The sequence below is a fragment of the Salvelinus alpinus genome, chromosome 8, assembly GCF_045679555.1.
Source record: "Salvelinus alpinus chromosome 8, SLU_Salpinus.1, whole genome shotgun sequence".
NCBI lineage: Eukaryota > Metazoa > Chordata > Actinopteri > Salmoniformes > Salmonidae > Salvelinus > Salvelinus alpinus.
Window position 1 is genome coordinate 30,615,006 of NC_092093.1, and position 18,263 is coordinate 30,633,268.

General features: G+C 46.3%; 1 protein-coding gene across 1 annotated transcript in view; it reads left to right on the forward strand.

Moving 5' to 3' along the window:
• Positions 1-18,263, forward strand: part of LOC139582906 (polypeptide N-acetylgalactosaminyltransferase 14-like) — a 123,134-nt gene that overhangs the window by 85,001 nt on the left and 19,870 nt on the right. The window contains exons 6-8 of the mRNA XM_071413351.1: positions 9,650-9,771; positions 12,784-12,871; positions 14,326-14,410. Of these exons, the coding sequence (XP_071269452.1) occupies positions 9,650-9,771; positions 12,784-12,871; positions 14,326-14,410 (295 nt within the window). The remainder of the gene's footprint in view (positions 1-9,649; positions 9,772-12,783; positions 12,872-14,325; positions 14,411-18,263) is intronic.

Below are 18,263 nucleotides of genomic sequence, written 5' to 3' on the forward strand. Positions count from 1 at the left end.
AAACTTCACAATACTAACCTAATTGACAGAGTGAAAAGAAGGAAGCCTGTAAAGATTTAAACATTTTCCAAAAACTGCATCTTGTTTGCAACAAGGCACTAAAATAATGTGGCAAAGCAATTCACTTTTTGTCCTGAATACAAAGTGTTATGTTTTGGGCAAATCCAATACAACACATTACTGAGTGCCACTCTCCATATTTCCAATTATAATGGTGGCTGTATCATGTTATGGGTATGGGGGGGTTGAGCCTGGTTCAGTCTGCTTTCCACCAGACACTGGGAAATGAATTCACCTTTCAGTAGGAATACAACAAACACTGTATTTAACCATGGCAATGTGACTGGAAATATGGTTGAATACAAACAGTGTAGTTATTCCCTCCGTAAGGCAATCAAACAGGTAAAACGTCAGTACAGAGACAAGGTGGAGTTGCAATTCAACGGCTCAGACACGAGACGTATGTGGCAGGGGCTACAGACAATCACAGATTACAAAGGGAAAACCAGTCACTTCACGGACACCGACGACTTGCTTCCGGACAAGCTAAACACCTTCGCCCGCTTTGAGGATAACATATTGCCACCGACGCGGCCCGCTCCCAAGGTCTTACTCACGTGGCCGACGTGAGTAAGACATTTAAGCACGTTAACCCTCACAAGGCTGCCAGCCACACCCTCAGAGCATGCGCAGACCAGCTGGCTGGAGTGTTTACGGACATATTTAATCTCTCCCTATCCCAGTCTGCTGGCCCCACTTGCTTCAAGATGTCCACCATTGTTCCTGTACCCAAGAAAGCAAAGGTAACTGAACTAAATGACTATTGCCCCGTAGCACTCACTTCTGTCATCATGAAGTGCTTTGAGAGGCTAGTTAAGGATCATATCACCCTAGATCCTCTTCAATTTGCTTACCGCCCCAATAGATCCACAGACGATGCAATCACCGGGGGCACACTGCCTGCCCTCCAGGACACCTATCATCCAGAAAGCGAGGTCAGTCCAGGTGCATCGAAGCTGGGACTGAGAGACTGAAAAACAGCTTCAATCTTAAGGCCATCACTGTTAAATAGCCATGACTAGCCGGCTACTCAACCATGCACCTTAGAGGCTGCTGCCCTATATACATAGACATGGAATCACTGGTCACTTTAATAATGTCTACATACTGCTTTTTTTCATATGTATATACTGTATTCTATTCTACTGTATTTTAGTCAATGCCACTCCAACATTGCACGTCCTAATATTTATATATTTCTTAATTCCATTCTTCACTTTTAGATTTGTGTGTGTTGTTGTGAATTGTTAGATACTACTGCAATGTTGGAGCAAGGAACACAAACAAGGAACACTACATCCGCAATAACATCTGAGAAATATGTGTATGTGACCAATAACGTTTGATTTGATTTGAAATCTACACTGGATTTGCTTTCCAAGAAGACAGTGAATGTTCCTGAGTGGCAGGAACATCCAGTGTTACAGTTTTGACTCTAAATCTACTTCAAAATCTATGGCAAGACCTGAAAATGGTTGACTAGCAATGATCAACATCCAATTTGACAGAGCTTGAAGAATTTTGAAAATAATCATGTGCAAATGTTGCACAATCCAGGTGTGGAAAGCTCTTAGAGACTTACCCAGAAAGACTCACAGCTGTAAAAGCTGCCAAAAGTGCTTCTACAAAGTATTGACTCAGGGGTGTGGATATTTATGCAAATTAGATACTTATGTAAATTAGATACTTCTGTTTTTCATTTTCAATATATTTGCATAAATTAAAAACATGTTTTCACTTTGTCATTATGGGGTATTGTGTGTAGATGGGTGAGAGAAACAATTGATTTAATCCATTTTGAATTTAGGCTGTAACACAACAAAATGTAGAAAAAGTCAAGGGGTGTGAATACTTTCTGAAGGCACAGTATGTGTCATAGATACATCATGATCCCATCTAGACAACGTGTGAATCTAGTTTGTGTATCTCTATAATATATTATATCAACACAAAAGGTTGACTGCTATACAGTCTGAGCACCACTAAACAGAAAACTATTAGATTGCATTATGAGTCATTGTTTTCAGGAAACTCATATGTCATGATGATTATTTTGCAGCTCCCTTTGTCACCTTTTATATAAATCCACAGGGGTGTTCTCAGTGATGCCATATAAATAGCTTTTAAATAGGCTAGTTTTAAAAAGCAAACTGAAAAACGCTGAAAAGCAGCATGTGCGGCTTGCTAGTTAAAAGCCCTCCACCCTTTCTGTCTGTGCTTGTCTGTTAAGGCAGAGAGTCATCAGATTCAGCACATTATACAGTCTGAAGTGAAATATAAAGTTGAAAAGCTGAGAGGTGGAATCAGACAGTAACGAGATGCAGATTGCTGTGCGTGGATAGAGGTGCCCCAGCGCTCAAAGGCGTTTGAAGTTCCCCTGATAGGTGGGTTCAGTAGAGGGGTAATGGATATGAACCCCATCTCACCTCACAGGCTGACAATCTGACATCCCAAAATATCCAAAAGCAGCTTCACCTAGTAACACCAAGGAGTATGGATACTATCTGACAGCATCCACCTCAGGTACTGTATAATACAGGAAGATATGGGGCTGTTTTGATCATTGTTGAAGCCTTCAGTGTCTTAAAGTATTTCATGGTAGACTGGCGCAATAGACTGTTGTCATTGCCAAACATTTTCTTGTACTTTTATGTATTTTATGTTTATTCCCCTAGTTGTCATTGTACTCAGTGCAAGCGTGACTGAAATACATGAAACCTTCTCTTGCAAACAAACCTAAAACCCAGTGTACCTTCTTGACTTGTTCTCAGCCTGTGACAGATAAGGGGGGGGGGGGGTGATGTGACAGAGGGGACAGAGCATGGTTCATATCGTAAAGCCTCTTCTAGAACTGTGATTAGGAGCCCTGGTATGAAGAAGAGAGAGATAAATACATTAATAAACAGCAAAAAAAGAAATGTCCCTTTTTCAAGACCCTGTCTTTCAAAGATAATTTGTAAAAATCCAAATAACTTCACAGATCATCATTGTAAAGGGTTTAAACACTGTTTCCCATGCTTGTTCAATGAACCATAAACAATTAATGAACATGCACCTGTGGAACGGTCGTTAAGACACTAACAGCTTACAGACGGTAGGCAATTAAGGTCACAGTTATGAAAACTTAGGACACTAAAGAGGCTTTTCTAATGACCCCGAATCACACCAAAAGAGAGATGCCCAGGGTCCCTGCTCATCTGCGTGAACGTGCCTTAGGCATGCTGCAAGTAGGCATGAGGACTGCAGATGTGGCCTGGGCAATAAATTGCAATGTCCGTACTGTGAGACGCCTAAGACAGCGCTACAGGAGGACAGGACGGACAGCTGATCATCCTCGCAGTGGCAGACCACGTGTAACAACACCTGCACAGGATCGGTACATCCGAACATCACACCTGCGGGTCAAGTACAGGATGGCAACAACAACTGCTCGAGTTACACCAGGAACGCACAATCCCTCCATCAGTGCTCAGACTGTCCGCAATAGGCTGAGAGAGGCTGGACTGAGGGCTTGTAGGCCTGTTGTAAGGCAGGTCCTCACCAGACATCACCGGCAACAACGTCACCTATGGGCACAAACCCACCGTCGCTGGACCAGACAGGAGTGGCAAAAAGTGCTCTTCACTGACGAGTCGCGGTTTTGTCTCATCAGGGGTGATGGTCGATTCGCGTTTATCGCCAAAGGAATGAGCGTTACACCGAGGCCTGTACTCTGGAGCGGGATCGATTTGGAGGTGGAGGGTCCGTCATGGTCTGGGGCGGTGTGTCACAACATCATCGGACTGAGCTATTTGTCATTGCAGGCAATCTCAACGCTGTGTGTTACAGGGAAGACATCCTCCTCCCGCATGTGGTACTCTTCCTGCAGGCTCTTCCTGACATGACCCTCCAGCATGACAATGCCACCAGCCATACTGCTCGTTCTGTGTGTGATTTCCTGCAAGACAGGAATGTCAGTGTTCTGCCATGGCCAGCGAAGAGCCCGGATCTCAATCCCATTGAGCACGTCTGAGACCTGTTGGATCGGAGGGTGAGGGCTAGGGCCATTCCCCACAGAAATGTCCGGGAACTTGCAGGTGCCTTGGTGGAAGAGTGGGGTAACATCTCACAGCAAGAACTGGTAAATCTGGTACAGTCCATGAGGAGGAGATGTACTGCAGTACTTAATGCAGCTGGTGGCCACACCAGATACTGACTGTTACTTTTGATTTTGACCCCCCCTTTGTTCAGGGACACATTATTCCATTTCTGTTAGTCACATGTCTGTGGAACTTGTTCAGTTTATGTCTCAGTTATTGAATCTTGTTATGTTAATACAAATATTTACACATTAAGTTTGCTGAAAATCAACGTAGTTGACAGTGAGAGGACGGTTCTTTTTTTGCTGAGTTTAGGTGAAGCTTTTCAGTGATTGTCTGTTTGGAAATATGGACCTAGCTCATCTGAAAACGCCATTGATCTGGCAGGGTAGCAGGAACATCATCAAACAGTGAGTGGGTGTGGGTGTATGGGTGCACCACCCATACATAAAAACATGTATGCACGCATGACTGTAAGGATGCACGGATGAAAGCATCTGCTGAATGGCATATATTATATTAAGGGTGAAGGGGGTGTGGGGGGAGGATGAAAGAGTGTGGCGATGAGGAGGGGGGCTGAAGGGGCTAGGTATGGAGTGGGTGATGGTGTTTATATATGACAGCGTTACAGTTTAATGGAACCCATTTGGACGGGGCCTCTGCCACACTATGATTGCTCAGTAGGTTGGTCGTTGTAATGACGGATAGTCCTCAGGGCCATTTACGTGTGCAGCTGGGAGGTTTTTTAGAGCGCTGCAATCACAGGTCTGCCTGTCGCGACCTGCCATTGTTTACTATCATTTTTCATTCGGACCCTGCGATTGATATTGGCTTTTACGGGTCAGTTATTAACATGGGTGGCAGGTAGCCGAGTGGTTAAGAGTGTTGGCCCAGTAACTGAAAGGTTGCTGGTTCAAATCCCTGGGCCGACTAGTTGAGAACTCTGTTGATGTATCCTTGAGCAAGGCACTCAACCCTAATTGCTCCTTTAAGTCACTCTGGATAAGAGTGTCTGCTAAGTTACTTAAATGTAATGTTGATGAGGGAGCACATTTTAATGGAATGGGATGAGGATTTGAAATCTGTAGCCTACAAGTGCTGTTAGAAATAGCTGTTCTCGTGTATGTCGTTGTGGCGAGACAGGAGTGTGAGGCATTATGGGTAATTAGATTCCAGCTGTACTAATGAAAAGCAGAGACCTCTAATCTCAAGACGACAACTACCAAGATTCCACCCATAACAATAAGAACTGTCTCTCCGATAATACCTAATCAAGTGAAAAAGTCATTACAACACCAATTAGATTGTATCTTTAAACCAATTCAGGGGTTTTCTCAAAAACAAATGGTGTCACTAGGCTGTTGTTATGCAGTCCTCTTTTTTTCCCTGGTGCTGGAGGTTTCATTAGCCACCCTCAGTGTTCCACTACAGTGTTGATGAGCGTGTTTGGGTGTAGTTAACAGTCTTTAATGCTACAAACAGCAGAAACTGTTATGCAATGTCCCCTCTATCAGGCTTTAGGAGTGAATGTAATCACTATGCACACACAAATTCTTTCTTCTCACTCCCTCTCTCTCTCTCTCTCTCTCTCTCTCTCTCTCGCTCTCTTTCTTTCCCTCTCTCTCTCTCTTTCTCTCTCCCTCTTGCTTTCTCTCTCTCACTCTGGTCTGTAAAGGCATCTACCGCAGCAACCCTCCTTTAACACGAGCTCTGTTCTGTACAAAGTCAGGCTTCCCCTAGCAACTGTTGAGGGGAGGTGAGCTCAGCCATCCATAAAATAAAGTGTTATTGAGGATGAAATGGGTTTTTTAATTGGCTGGAGTCCCGGCGTAGTGCGGAACTTACAGGGGAGTCCTGCAATTTCATACAATGACACTCCGTCCTATGTCAGGGGCTATTGATTTCGCTCTTTAGACCAGACAGAATGTCTGATCATTGAGACTTCTTAACAGTGTGATGTCCCCATTTAGACCCTCATCTCTAAGGGCTGTAATTGCTTCGCTGCACCATAAACAGACACAAATGGCTTTTTTAAAACCTCCCTTGTCTCCACGCATGAAATGGACAATACAGGGACTTCACTGTGTTCAGAGTATCTGAGAAGAAACACTTTCAACATCATATTTGACAGTGGTTGAGTTTAGACACGGTGGTTGAGTTTAGACACGGTGGTTGAGTTTAGACACGGTGGTTGGGTTTAGACACGGTGGTTGGGTTTAGACACGGTGGTTGAGTTTAGACACGGTGGTTGAGTTTAGACACGGTGGTTGGGTTTAGACACGGTGGTTGAGTTTAGACACGGTGGTTGAGTTTAGACACGGTGGTTGAGTTTAGACACGGTGGTTGGGTTTAGACACGGTGGTTGAGTTTAGACACGGTGGTTGGGTTTAGACACGGTGGTTGAGTTTAGACACGGTGGTTGAGTTTAGACACGGTGGTTGAGTTTAGACACGGTGGTTGGGTTTAGACACGGTGGTTGAGTTTAGACACGGTGGTTGAGTTTAGACACGGTGGTTGAGTTTAGACACGGTGGTTGAGTTTAGACACGGTGGTTGAGTTTAGACACGGTGGTTGAGTTTAGACACGGTGGTTGAGTTTAGACACGGTGGTTGGGTTTAGACACGGTGGTTGGGTTTAGAAACGGTGGTTGAGTTTAGACACGGTGGTTGAGTTTAGACACGGTGGTTGGGTTTAGACACGGTGGTTGAGTTTAGACACGGTGGTTGGGTTTAGACACGGTGGTTGGGTTTAGACACGGTGGTTGGGTTTAGACACGGTGGTTGGGTTTAGACACGGTGGTTGAGTTTAGACACGGTGGTTGGGTTTAGACACGGTGGTTGAGTTTAGACACGGTGGTTGGGTTTAGACACGGTGGTTGAGTTTAGACACGGTGGTTGGGTTTAGACACGGTGGTTGAGTTTAGACACGGTGGTTGAGTTTAGACACGGTGGTTGAGTTTAGACACGGTGGTTGAGTTTAGACACGGTGGTTGAGTTTAGACACGGTGGTTGGGTTTAGACACGGTGGTTGGGTTTAGACACGGTGGTTGAGTTTAGACACGGTGGTTGAGTTTAGACACGGTGGTTGAGTTTAGACACGGTGGTTGAGTTTAGACACGGTGGTTGGGTTTAGACACGGTGGTTGAGTTTAGACACGGTGGTTGAGTTTAGACACGGTGGTTGAGTTTAGACACGGTGGTTGAGTTTAGACACGGTGGTTGGGTTTAGACACGGTGGTTGGGTTTAGACACGGTGGTTGGGTTTAGACACGGTGGTTGAGTTTAGACACGGTGGTTGAGTTTAGACACGGTGGTTGAGTTTAGACACGGTGGTTGAGTTTAGACACGGTGGTTGGGTTTAGAAAAGGTGGTTGAGTTTAGACACGGTGGTTGAGTTTAGACACGGTGGTTGAGTTTAGACACGGTGGTTGAGTTTAGACACGGTGGTTGAGTTTAGACACGGTGGTTGAGTTTAGACACGGTGGTTGGGTTTAGACACGGTGGTTGGGTTTAGACACGGTGGTTGGGTTTAGACACGGTGGTTGAGTTTAGACACGGTGGTTGAGTTTAGACACGGTGGTTGGGTTTAGACACGGTGGTTGGGTTTAGACACGGTGGTTGAGTTTAGACACGGTGGTTGGGTTTAGACACGGTGGTTGGGTTTAGACACGGTGGTTGAGTTTAGACACGGTGGTTGGGTTTAGACACGGTGGTTGGGTTTAGACACGGTGGTTGGGTTTAGACACGGTGGTTGAGTTTAGACACGGAGGTTGGGTTTAGACACGGTGGTTGGGTTTAGACACGGTGGTTGAGTTTAGACACGGTGGTTGGGTTTAGACACGGTGGTTGGGTTTAGACACGGTGGTTGAGTTTAGACACGGTGGTTGGGTTTAGACACGGTGGTTGAGTTTAGACACGGTGGTTGGGTTTAGACACGGTGGTTGAGTTTAGACACGGTGGTTGGGTTTAGACACGGTGGTTGGGTTTAGACACGGTGGTTGGGTTTAGACACGGTGGTTGGGTTTAGACACGGTGGTTGAGTTTAGACACGGTGGTTGGGTTTAGACACGGTGGTTGGGTTTAGACACGGTGGTTGGGTTTAGACACGGTGGTTGAGTTTAGACACGGTGGTTGGGTTTAGACACGGTGGTTGAGTTTAGACACGGTGGTTGGGTTTAGACACGGTGGTTGAGTTTAGACACGGTGGTTGGGTTTAGACACGGTGGTTGAGTTTAGACACGGTGGTTGAGTTTAGACACGGTGGTTGGGTTTAGACACGGTGGTTGAGTTTAGACACGGTGGTTGAGTTTAGACACGGTGGTTGGGTTTAGACACGGTGGTTGGGTTTAGACACGGTGGTTGAGTTTAGACACGGTGGTTGAGTTTAGACACGGTGGTTGGGTTTAGACACGGTGGTTGGGTTTAGACACGGTGGTTGGGTTTAGACACGGTGGTTGAGTTTAGACACGGTGGTTGGGTTTAGACACGGTGGTTGAGTTTAGACACGGTGGTTGAGTTTAGACACGGTGGTTGGGTTTAGACACGGTGGTTGGGTTTAGACACGGTGGTTGAGTTTAGACACGGTGGTTGGGTTTAGACACGGTGGTTGGGTTTAGACACGGTGGTTGAGTTTAGACACGGTGGTTGGGTTTAGACACGGTGGTTGGGTTTAGACACGGTGGTTGGGTTTAGACACGGTGGTTGGGTTTAGACACGGTGGTTGAGTTTAGACTCGGTGGTTGGGTTTAGACACGGTGGTTGGGTTTAGACACGGTGGTTGAGTTTAGACACGGTGGTTGGGTTTAGACACGGTGGTTGAGTTTAGACACAGTGGTTGAGTTTAGACACGTGGTTGGGTTTAGACACGGTGGTTGAGTTTAGACACGGTGGTTGAGTTTAGACACGGTGGTTGAGTTTAGACACGGTGGTTGGGTTTAGACACGGTGGTTGGGTTTAGACACGGTGGTTGAGTTTAGACACGGTGGTTGAGTTTAGACACGGTGGTTGAGTTTAGACACGGTGGTTGGGTTTAGACACGGTGGTTGAGTTTAGACACGGTGGTTGGGTTTAGACACGGTGGTTGGGTTTAGACACGGTGGTTGAGTTTAGACACGGTGGTTGGGTTTAGACACGTGGTTGAGTTTAAACACGGTGGTTGAGTTTAGACACGGTGGTTGGGTTTAGACACGGTGGTTGAGTTTAGACACGGTGGTTGGGTTTAGACACGGTGGTTGAGTTTAGACACGGTGGTTGGGTTTAGACACGGTGGTTGGGTTTAGACACGGTGGTTGGGTTTAGACACGGTGGTTGGGTTTAGACACGGTGGTTGGGTTTAGACACGGTGGTTGAGTTTAGACACGGTGGTTGGGTTTAAACACGGTGGTTGAGTTTAGACACGGTGGTTGAGTTTAGACACAGACAGACACAGGTAAGTAGACACACGTGTATAGTGCACACACACACAGCAGTGGTTAGAGATGAGAATCTCCCTTTCTTTTCCCCTCTTTGACAGGTCTGATCCGCTCCAGGGTTCGTGGGGCGGACGCGGCTAAGGCCGGGGTCCTGACCTTCCTGGACAGTCACTGTGAGGTCAACAAAGACTGGCTGCCTCCGCTGCTCCAGAGGATTAAAGAGGTACAGTACAGGCAGTGACACATCCTACATCTACAGTAACAGTACAGGCAGTGACACATCCTACATCTACAGTAACAGTACAGGCAGTGACACACACTACATCTACAGTAACAGTACAGGCAGTGACACATCCTACATCTACAGTAACAGTACAGGCAGTGACACATCCTACATCTACAGTAACAGTACAGGCAGTGACACATCCTACATCTACAGTAACAGTACAGGCAGTGACACACACTACATCTACAGTAACAGTACAGGCAGTGACACATCCTACATCTACAGTAACAGTACAGGCAGTGACACATCCTACATCTACAGTAACAGTACAGGCAGTGACACACACTACATCTACAGTAACAGTACAGGCAGTGACACATCCTATATCTACAGTAACAGTAAGGCAGTGACACATCCTACATCTACAGTAACAGTACAGGCAGTGACACACACTACATCTACAGTAATAGTACAGGCAGTGACACATCCTACATCTACAGTAACAGTACAGGCAATGACACTACATCTACAGTAACAGTACAGGCAGTGACACATCCTACATTTACAGTAACAGTACAGGCAGTGACACATCCTACATCTACAGTAACAGTACAGGCAATGCCACTACATCTACAGTAACAGTACAGGCAGTGACACATCCTACATCTACAGTAACAGTACAGGCAGTGACACATCCTACATCTACAGTAACAGTACAGGCAGTGACACATCCTACATCTACAGTAACAGTACAGGCAGTGACACACGCTACATCTACAGTAACAGTACAGGCAGTGACACATCCTATATCTACAGTAACAGTAAGGCAGTGACACATCCTACATCTACAGTAACAGTACAGGCAGTGACACACACTACATCTACAGTAATAGTACAGGCAGTGACACATCCTACATCTACAGTAACAGTACAGGCAATGACACTACATCTACAGTAACAGTACAGGCAGTGACACATCCTACATCTACAGTAACAGTACAGGCAGTGACACATCCTACATCTACAGTAACAGTACAGGCAATGCCACTACATCTACAGTAACAGTACAGGCAGTGACACATCCTACATCTACAGTAACAGTACAGGCAATGACACTACATCTACAGTAACAGTACAGGCAGTGACACTACATCTACAGTAACAGTACAGGCAATGACACTACATCTACAGTAACAGTACAGGCAATGACACTACATCTACAGTAACAGTACAGGCAGTGACACATCCTACATCTACAGTAACAGTACAGGCAATGACACTACATCTACAGTAACAGTACAGGCAGTGACACATCCTAGGCGTACTCTACACCTTCTGATGGATAACCCAGAATAGAAAGATAATCCACCCCATTCACCTCTACCCTTTTGACATCATTCTCCCTGAACAAAATAAAGTTTCTTGGGATCTTGAGACACTAACTGCCACCCTCCAATGAACTCCAATGTGTATTTCTCCTTTTTGACAGTATACACTACACACTAACCTGAAGGAAGAAAACCCTCACCCTACTCTCCTACACATGCTTTCTCTTGTTGGCATATTTCTATATCTCCAGAAATGAATGATAAACTCCCTCCTAGTTTGTGTTGAAGTGGAGCATTGTGTGTTGTGAACTGTCAATCTCAGTGACCAGCACCAACGCCACTCCAGAGCTCTTAGTGCTGCTGACGGTAGAGTGGTGTGACTGGGGTGAAAATGGCAGCTTACCTTCTGCTGTTCCGCTGATTGCCCCTAATCTGGAATAAGTGCAGGACTCCCTCCATTTACACCAACAGCACTCTTCCCTCTCTGTCTCTGTCTCATGCCTCCATCTCCCCATCTCCCCCAGGCTAAGACAGATGTTTGACGGTTGACTCTCTCTCGCCTTAAAAGCTCTTATACGGACATGCTGCTTTCTAAACATTGAAAGAGGCCTATGACTAATGCTGGGGGGCTTACATGTTATATTCAATTATATGCTAACCTTAATGCATGTCTGACTTCAAAGTGCTGTCTGAATCTTAATGCCCTGGTGCAGTTGCCGATGTCTGACCTTAAGTTCTCGAAAAATTGCCAACATTATTTTGGGTTTGGCACTGCGAGGCATATCCCAGGAAGTTATAAAATATACAGTATGTGTTAATACAGGAAGCTCTTGTCTACAAACAATCAAAATATGAAAAGAAGCAGGATTGATTTTGTTCTGAGGGAGTCATCCATCACTGTCCTCATATATACATATTTATTTCAAAATGTATTACTTATTGATTTGTGTAAATGCAGGCACAAAGACAGATGTATAGTATTCACGACACACCACACTGAGAGAGAGAGAGAGAGAGAGAGAGAGAGAGAGAGAGAGAGAGAGAGAGAGAGAGAGAGAGAGAGAGAGAGAGAGAGAGAGAGAGAGAGAGAGAGAGAGAGAGAGAGAGAGAGAGAGAGAGAGAGAGAGAGAGAGAGAGAGAGAGAGAGAGAGAGAGAGAGAGAGAGAGAGAGAGAGAGAGAGAGAGAGACTTTCACACGCCGCCCGTTAACCTCCTCTTCACTCTGTCTGACCTGATCAAAGACACTGATCGATGTACAGTACCTTAGATTAGCTGGGCAGCCAAGGGTGAAAGACAATGAGCCTGAGACACTGTCACATCTTTCAAGTAATTCTAAGGGCAGTTCATCAAGAAATACAGCACAATGTATCACATTTCCTAAAGGTAGGCATTCTACCATGTTATTTCCTTGTCCTCAAGCGACTTGTAAATTAGCTCCAGAGCATTGACTGAAACATCATCCAACCTTCTGTGTGACCTACTGTATGAACATAATGCATGTTTAATCAGTGCCCTGCAGCACATCAATGTCCCTCATTACACCCACACCTTCCTCATTAACTTCAGCTGCTGAACTGTAAATACTGAATACTGAATCGCATCCCGTTATTACCGTATGTCCCATTGTTACTGTATGTTTTGAACATGGTCTCTGACTCCAGTCTCTCTCTTGTCTCCCCAGGACCCCACCTGTGTGGTGAGCCCAGTGATCGACATCATTAACATGGATACATTCGCCTACGTAGCAGCCTCCTCTGACCTCCGTGGAGGTATAAAGCTATTAGGGCTTGACCTCCCTGTCTTCATCGCTCTCTCCACATCTATATCCCTCCCTCTCTCATCTCTTCATCTCCAGCCCTCTTTCCACCCCTGTCTAGTGCCTCCCTCTCTCATCTCTTCATCTCCAGCCCTCTTTCCACCCCTGTCTAGTGCCTCCCTCTCTCCAATGACTCATCCATCTGTTCATCCCTCACTCCTGACCCCATCCCTCTCTCCTTTCACTTCCCCTCCCCCAGGCTACCAGGTCTCCATTAACTGGCTAGTTGAGGCTATGCACATACATATACACACACACACACACACACACACACACACACACACACACACACACACACACACACACACACACACACACACACACACACACACACACACACACACACACATACACCGTTCCCAGAGAACTGGATACGACAATTAATGGGGCTGATACTCCTAGGCCTCAGATTGGATATTTAAATTATTGAAGGAGCCATCTGTCATAACATGAAAAAGTTGTGGTGTCAATAGAGCCACATCGATCCACTGAAACCCGGCCCTGCCTGCCTGCAGACTGCTGCGCTAACACTCCTGGGTCTGCCTGCCAAATCAGACCCTCTCTCTCTCCCCTGCACACACACACACACACATACTGACACGCGCACAGAAACACACATGGGCACGCATGCATTCGCAGACGCACACACATACACACGTCTATACTCACACACACATGCAGACACATCTACATATACAGTAGGTATGTACTTTATCAATTGAGCAAATATGCATTGGTCTTCTCATGCATATATTTGGAGACATCAAGGGCACTGCATCTGTCTCAGGACAAGACGGGATGGGCTGGGCTATTAAAAAGCTCTTGTGTAAAGGTCATTCCAAAGGGTCAGGCCAGATCAGCCATTAGCCAATGATCCATAATCAGCCATAATTAATCATTTGAGTAATTAAATAGGAGACGTTAGCAAGAATGGTGGCTGTAATTATTGACAGTGTTCTGTCAGAGATGAATAAAGCATGTGGAATGGGGCTTCTGTGGATGTGAGGCTTCTGTGGATGTGGGGCTTCTGTGGATGTGGGGCTTCTGTGGATGTGGGGCTTCTGTGGATGTGAGGCTGCTGCAGCGTTTATAATCGACCCCACCTTAACAGTCCACCCTCCTCCTCACCCCTCTCTTCCCATTATCCTTTTGTTATTAATCGTTTGGTCCCATTCTCTCTGACCTGCACTGATTTCTCCTGACCCATTTCCCTTTCTTTTCTCAACTATTGTTCTTCCTCACTCTCTTTCCATATCGCTCCTTCTTCTACATCTTCATTCTGACCTGCAATGCTCTCCTCCTGACCCTCCCCTGACTTACCCTCTCTCTCTCTCCCTCCCTCTCTCCTTCACCCTCCCTCATTCCCAGTTCGTGTTGTGATTATCTCTCTCTCGCTCTCTGCCGCAGGCTTCGACTGGAGTCTACATTTCAAGTGGGAGCAGTTGTCTGCTGAACAGAAAGCCAGGAGAGCTGACCCCACCGAACCCATTAAGTAAGTGAAAGGAGGCATAAAGACGGATATTAGGGGATGGTCTGGCTGCAGATGAGAGGAGAGGGATGGAGCGATGGAGCAGGGAAGTAGGAGACGAGGGGGTGCCCTGCTTGCCTGCCTGGCCATCCATCTCTCCGTCCTCAAGTCCAGTGACCGGCAGCATGCAGCCATGCTTTTTCTTTTTCATCTGATGGAGCAGCAGGGGAATGAATTCTCTCCCTGAGGTCTTTCACTGCACTGTGATCTAAACAGTCCATCAGGGGAGAGAGAGGGAGAGGCGGACTAGAAAGCAGCACCTGAAAGAGGCAGTTAAACCATTGATCGCTGCAGAGATAGCAGCAGCACGATTAATGAGAAAGCAGCCCAAAGGAGTTCAGAGGAGACCAGACCACAGCCGACTAAAGCACCTTTGCATTATTTCTTCCAAAGAGATGTGATCCTCTTTAGTTCTCCTGGCCCCAGATGGCTCTGAATCTGAGGCAGATTATTTTAATGCTTGGCTAGAATGATTGATTGATCTCTCTCACACATCTCTCTTTCTTTCACTCTCTGTCTCTATCTCTGTTCATTTCCCGTCATAATTATAACCCAGGTACAGGAAGGAGCATCTTTTCTAAGGAAAGACTTGATACTGTTGTCACTCTGCATAAATGCTAATGTGTGTTTCCATGATGAATATTCACCATGCTGTGCGGGGCTTGAGAGCCTTGGCTCCTGCCAGTCTGACACACCATGCAGTACGTCAGGGCTGGGGACAGTGTCACAGAGATGCTGGGCTGTGGGCTAACATCTTCCCTCCACTTGAGAAATGAGGTAGACAGTGAGCCTCTCCACTTGGCTCCCTCAGCCCTGCTCAGGGCAATCTGGAGGGCCTCTCTCATCTCCTCCTCGCTTCTTTCTGTTTTGTTCCTTTTCCTCCCCTCCCATCGTTTCCTCTTCACACTTCGTGAAGAGGAAACTCCTGATCTCTCCGTCTCTTCCTCCTTTCTTCCTTTCACACCTCTCTTCTTCTCCTTTCTCCCGTTCTGTCTTCTATTCTTTCTCCCCCCCTCGTCTAGTTTCCTATTCATACTTCTTTACTCATCTCTCTGTGTGTACTTCCATCCTTCATCCCTTCCTCTCTTATCATCTTCTGTTCTTCTCCTCTCCCCTCTTCTCCTGATGAGTGTCTATGGTCCACTACCCTACATCCCTCCGCGCCGACCCCAAACCCCTGAGCTGCCAGTTAGAGTAGTTAGAGTAATGAGACCCCCTAATAGCTCAGGCACAGACCCAGGCCTGGTAGGAACTGATCACACATCAGGCTCGCAGTGTGGCCTATGTGCCACAGACTGGTGCAGCGTCACATGGAGTCTGCTCCTCACTCTGGCACAGATAGACAACCAGATAGAGACGTGGTTAAGGACGCGCGCACACACGTGCACACAAACACACACACAGACACTGTAGCAGCCTACTTACCATGGAGTGGTGGGACTGAAACTGAGACGGCATCAGAGCTGGTGTTGAAAGAGGCTAAAGAGGTACAGATGGTGGGAGCATGGGGTGCCTGTGTGTGTGTGTGTGTGTGTGTGTGTGTGTGTGTGTGTGTGTGTGTGTGTGTGTGTGTGTGTGTGTGTGTGTGTGTGTGTGTGTGTGTGTGTGTGTGTGCATTTCACAGGAAAACGGGCTCTTAGTAATGACTGGAGCGGAATCGGTGGAATGGTATCAAACGCATGGTTTCCAGGTGCTTGATGCCTATCCATTTGCGCCGTTCCAGCCATTATTATGAGCCGTTCTCCCCTCAGCAGCTTCCACTGGTGCATTTGCGTGCATGCATGTGTGTGGTGTGTGTGTGTGTGTGCAGTGTTCGCGAGTTAAGGGCAGAGGAAACAGATTCACTACGATGCATTGCCATTCACTCTTCATTGTATCCACTCAATAATACACTTCACTCAAAAAACACTGCAAACTACACTTCATAGAGCATTTTGAGTCACAAATGTGTCATTATCCACCATCTTCCAGCTCTTACTAACCTGCCGCTTGTCCTATAGCTGCCTACACATCATCATCCAGTCATTCAGTCAGTCATTCAGTCCCATCATCATCTGTTTTGTCATGGTGGGGGGAGTCTATTTATGGACAGTCTGAACAAAGTGGGATCTGAAAATGGAGGCAGCAACAGTAGTTAATGGCAGACAGCAATAACTAAGGAGGATTTGGTGATGTGCCTCAGGGTTTTACAGCATTGTCCAACGATGATGATTTCCTCCTGTAATGCTCTGTTCGGTTGTTACGACAACACTCATTCAGTCTGGCAGATATTTATGTTGCAGCAGGCGAAATATGCAACAAAGGATGTCTCTCGCTGCAAAATAAAGAAGCATCACGTTGTCTGTTTTATTGTGTGAGCTTTCTCATTTGGCTTTCTCATAAAGCTGTTTCTGACTTTATGCTGATATACATGTTTAGTAGACTGAATCAGTAAATCATTAATCATTATGTTTACTATCAGAAATAGTATGTCCTGATGCAAGGCTTGAAATGCAGGAGGAAAACATGCAGCCTAAAGCTGTTCAGGATGCAGCCAAGGTCATCGTCGGCGAGGGTTGTATTTTGTCCACAAAAAGTATGTGGACACCTGCTCGTCGAACATCTCATTCCAAAATCATGTGCATTACTATGGTTGGTCCCCCCCTTGCTGCTATATCAGTGGGGCCTTGCTTCCATTCAGCCACAAGAGCATTAGTGAGGTCACGCACTGATGTTGGGCGATTAGGCCTGGCTCGCAGTCGGCATTCCAATTCATCCCAAAGGTGTTCGATAGGGTTGAGGTCAGGGCTCTGTGCAGGCCAGTCAAGTTCTTCCAGACCGATCTCGACAAGCCATTTCTGAATGGACCTTGCTTTGTGCACAGAGGAATTGTAATGCTAAAACAGGAAAGGGCCTTCCCTAAACTGTTGCCACAAAGTTGAAAACACAGAATCGTCTAGAATGTCATTGTATGCTATAGTGTTAAGATTTACACCCAGATTCGTCCATTGGACTGCCAGATGGTGAAGCGTGATTCATCACTCCAGAGAACACGATTCTACTCCTCCAGAGTCCAATTAGGGCGAGCTTTACACCACTCCAGCCGACGCTTGGCATTTCGCATGGTGATCTTAGACTTGTGTGTGGCTGCTTGGCCATGGAAACCCATTTCATGAAGCTCCCGATGAACAGTTCTTGTGCTGACGTTGCTTCCAGAGGCAGTTTGGAACTTGGTAGCTAAGCGTTTCGGCACTCGGCGGTCCTGTCCTGCGAGCTTGTGTGGCCTGCCACTTCGCGTCGGAGCCGTTGCTCCTAGACGTTTCCTTGTCACAATAACAGCACTTACAGTTGACCGGGGCAGCTCTTGCAGGGCAGACATTTGACAAACATTTCAAGGGGTGTCCATGTACTTTTCTATGTATAGTGTTTCTTTTAGTTGCTACCTTTTTTAAGTCGTAGCCTCAAGTGCACTCCGGAGACGTTACAGATGACCAGAGAAAGTAGTATTGCCTCCAGAATCAATTCCCCTCCCCTGTCATCATTGGTCCAACCAAATGACTCAAGTTCTGCAGACAGAGACAGGAAATGAGAAACAGCTGAAAATGAATGTGGAGAATATTGCTGACCCCAGAGAGCATCATGGTATGTCTATTCTAGACAGGAGACAATGCTCCTCATCTTTCAAAAAGCAAAGCAGGTGAATTGAAAATGGCTTGCCTTAAAGTCAGCAACATGAGGAGGCCTCTCTCTCTAGCTACACTTAGAAAAAAGGGTTCCTTTTTCCTTTTTGGTTCCAGGTAGAACTCTTTTGGGTTCCATGTAGAACCTTCTGTGGAAA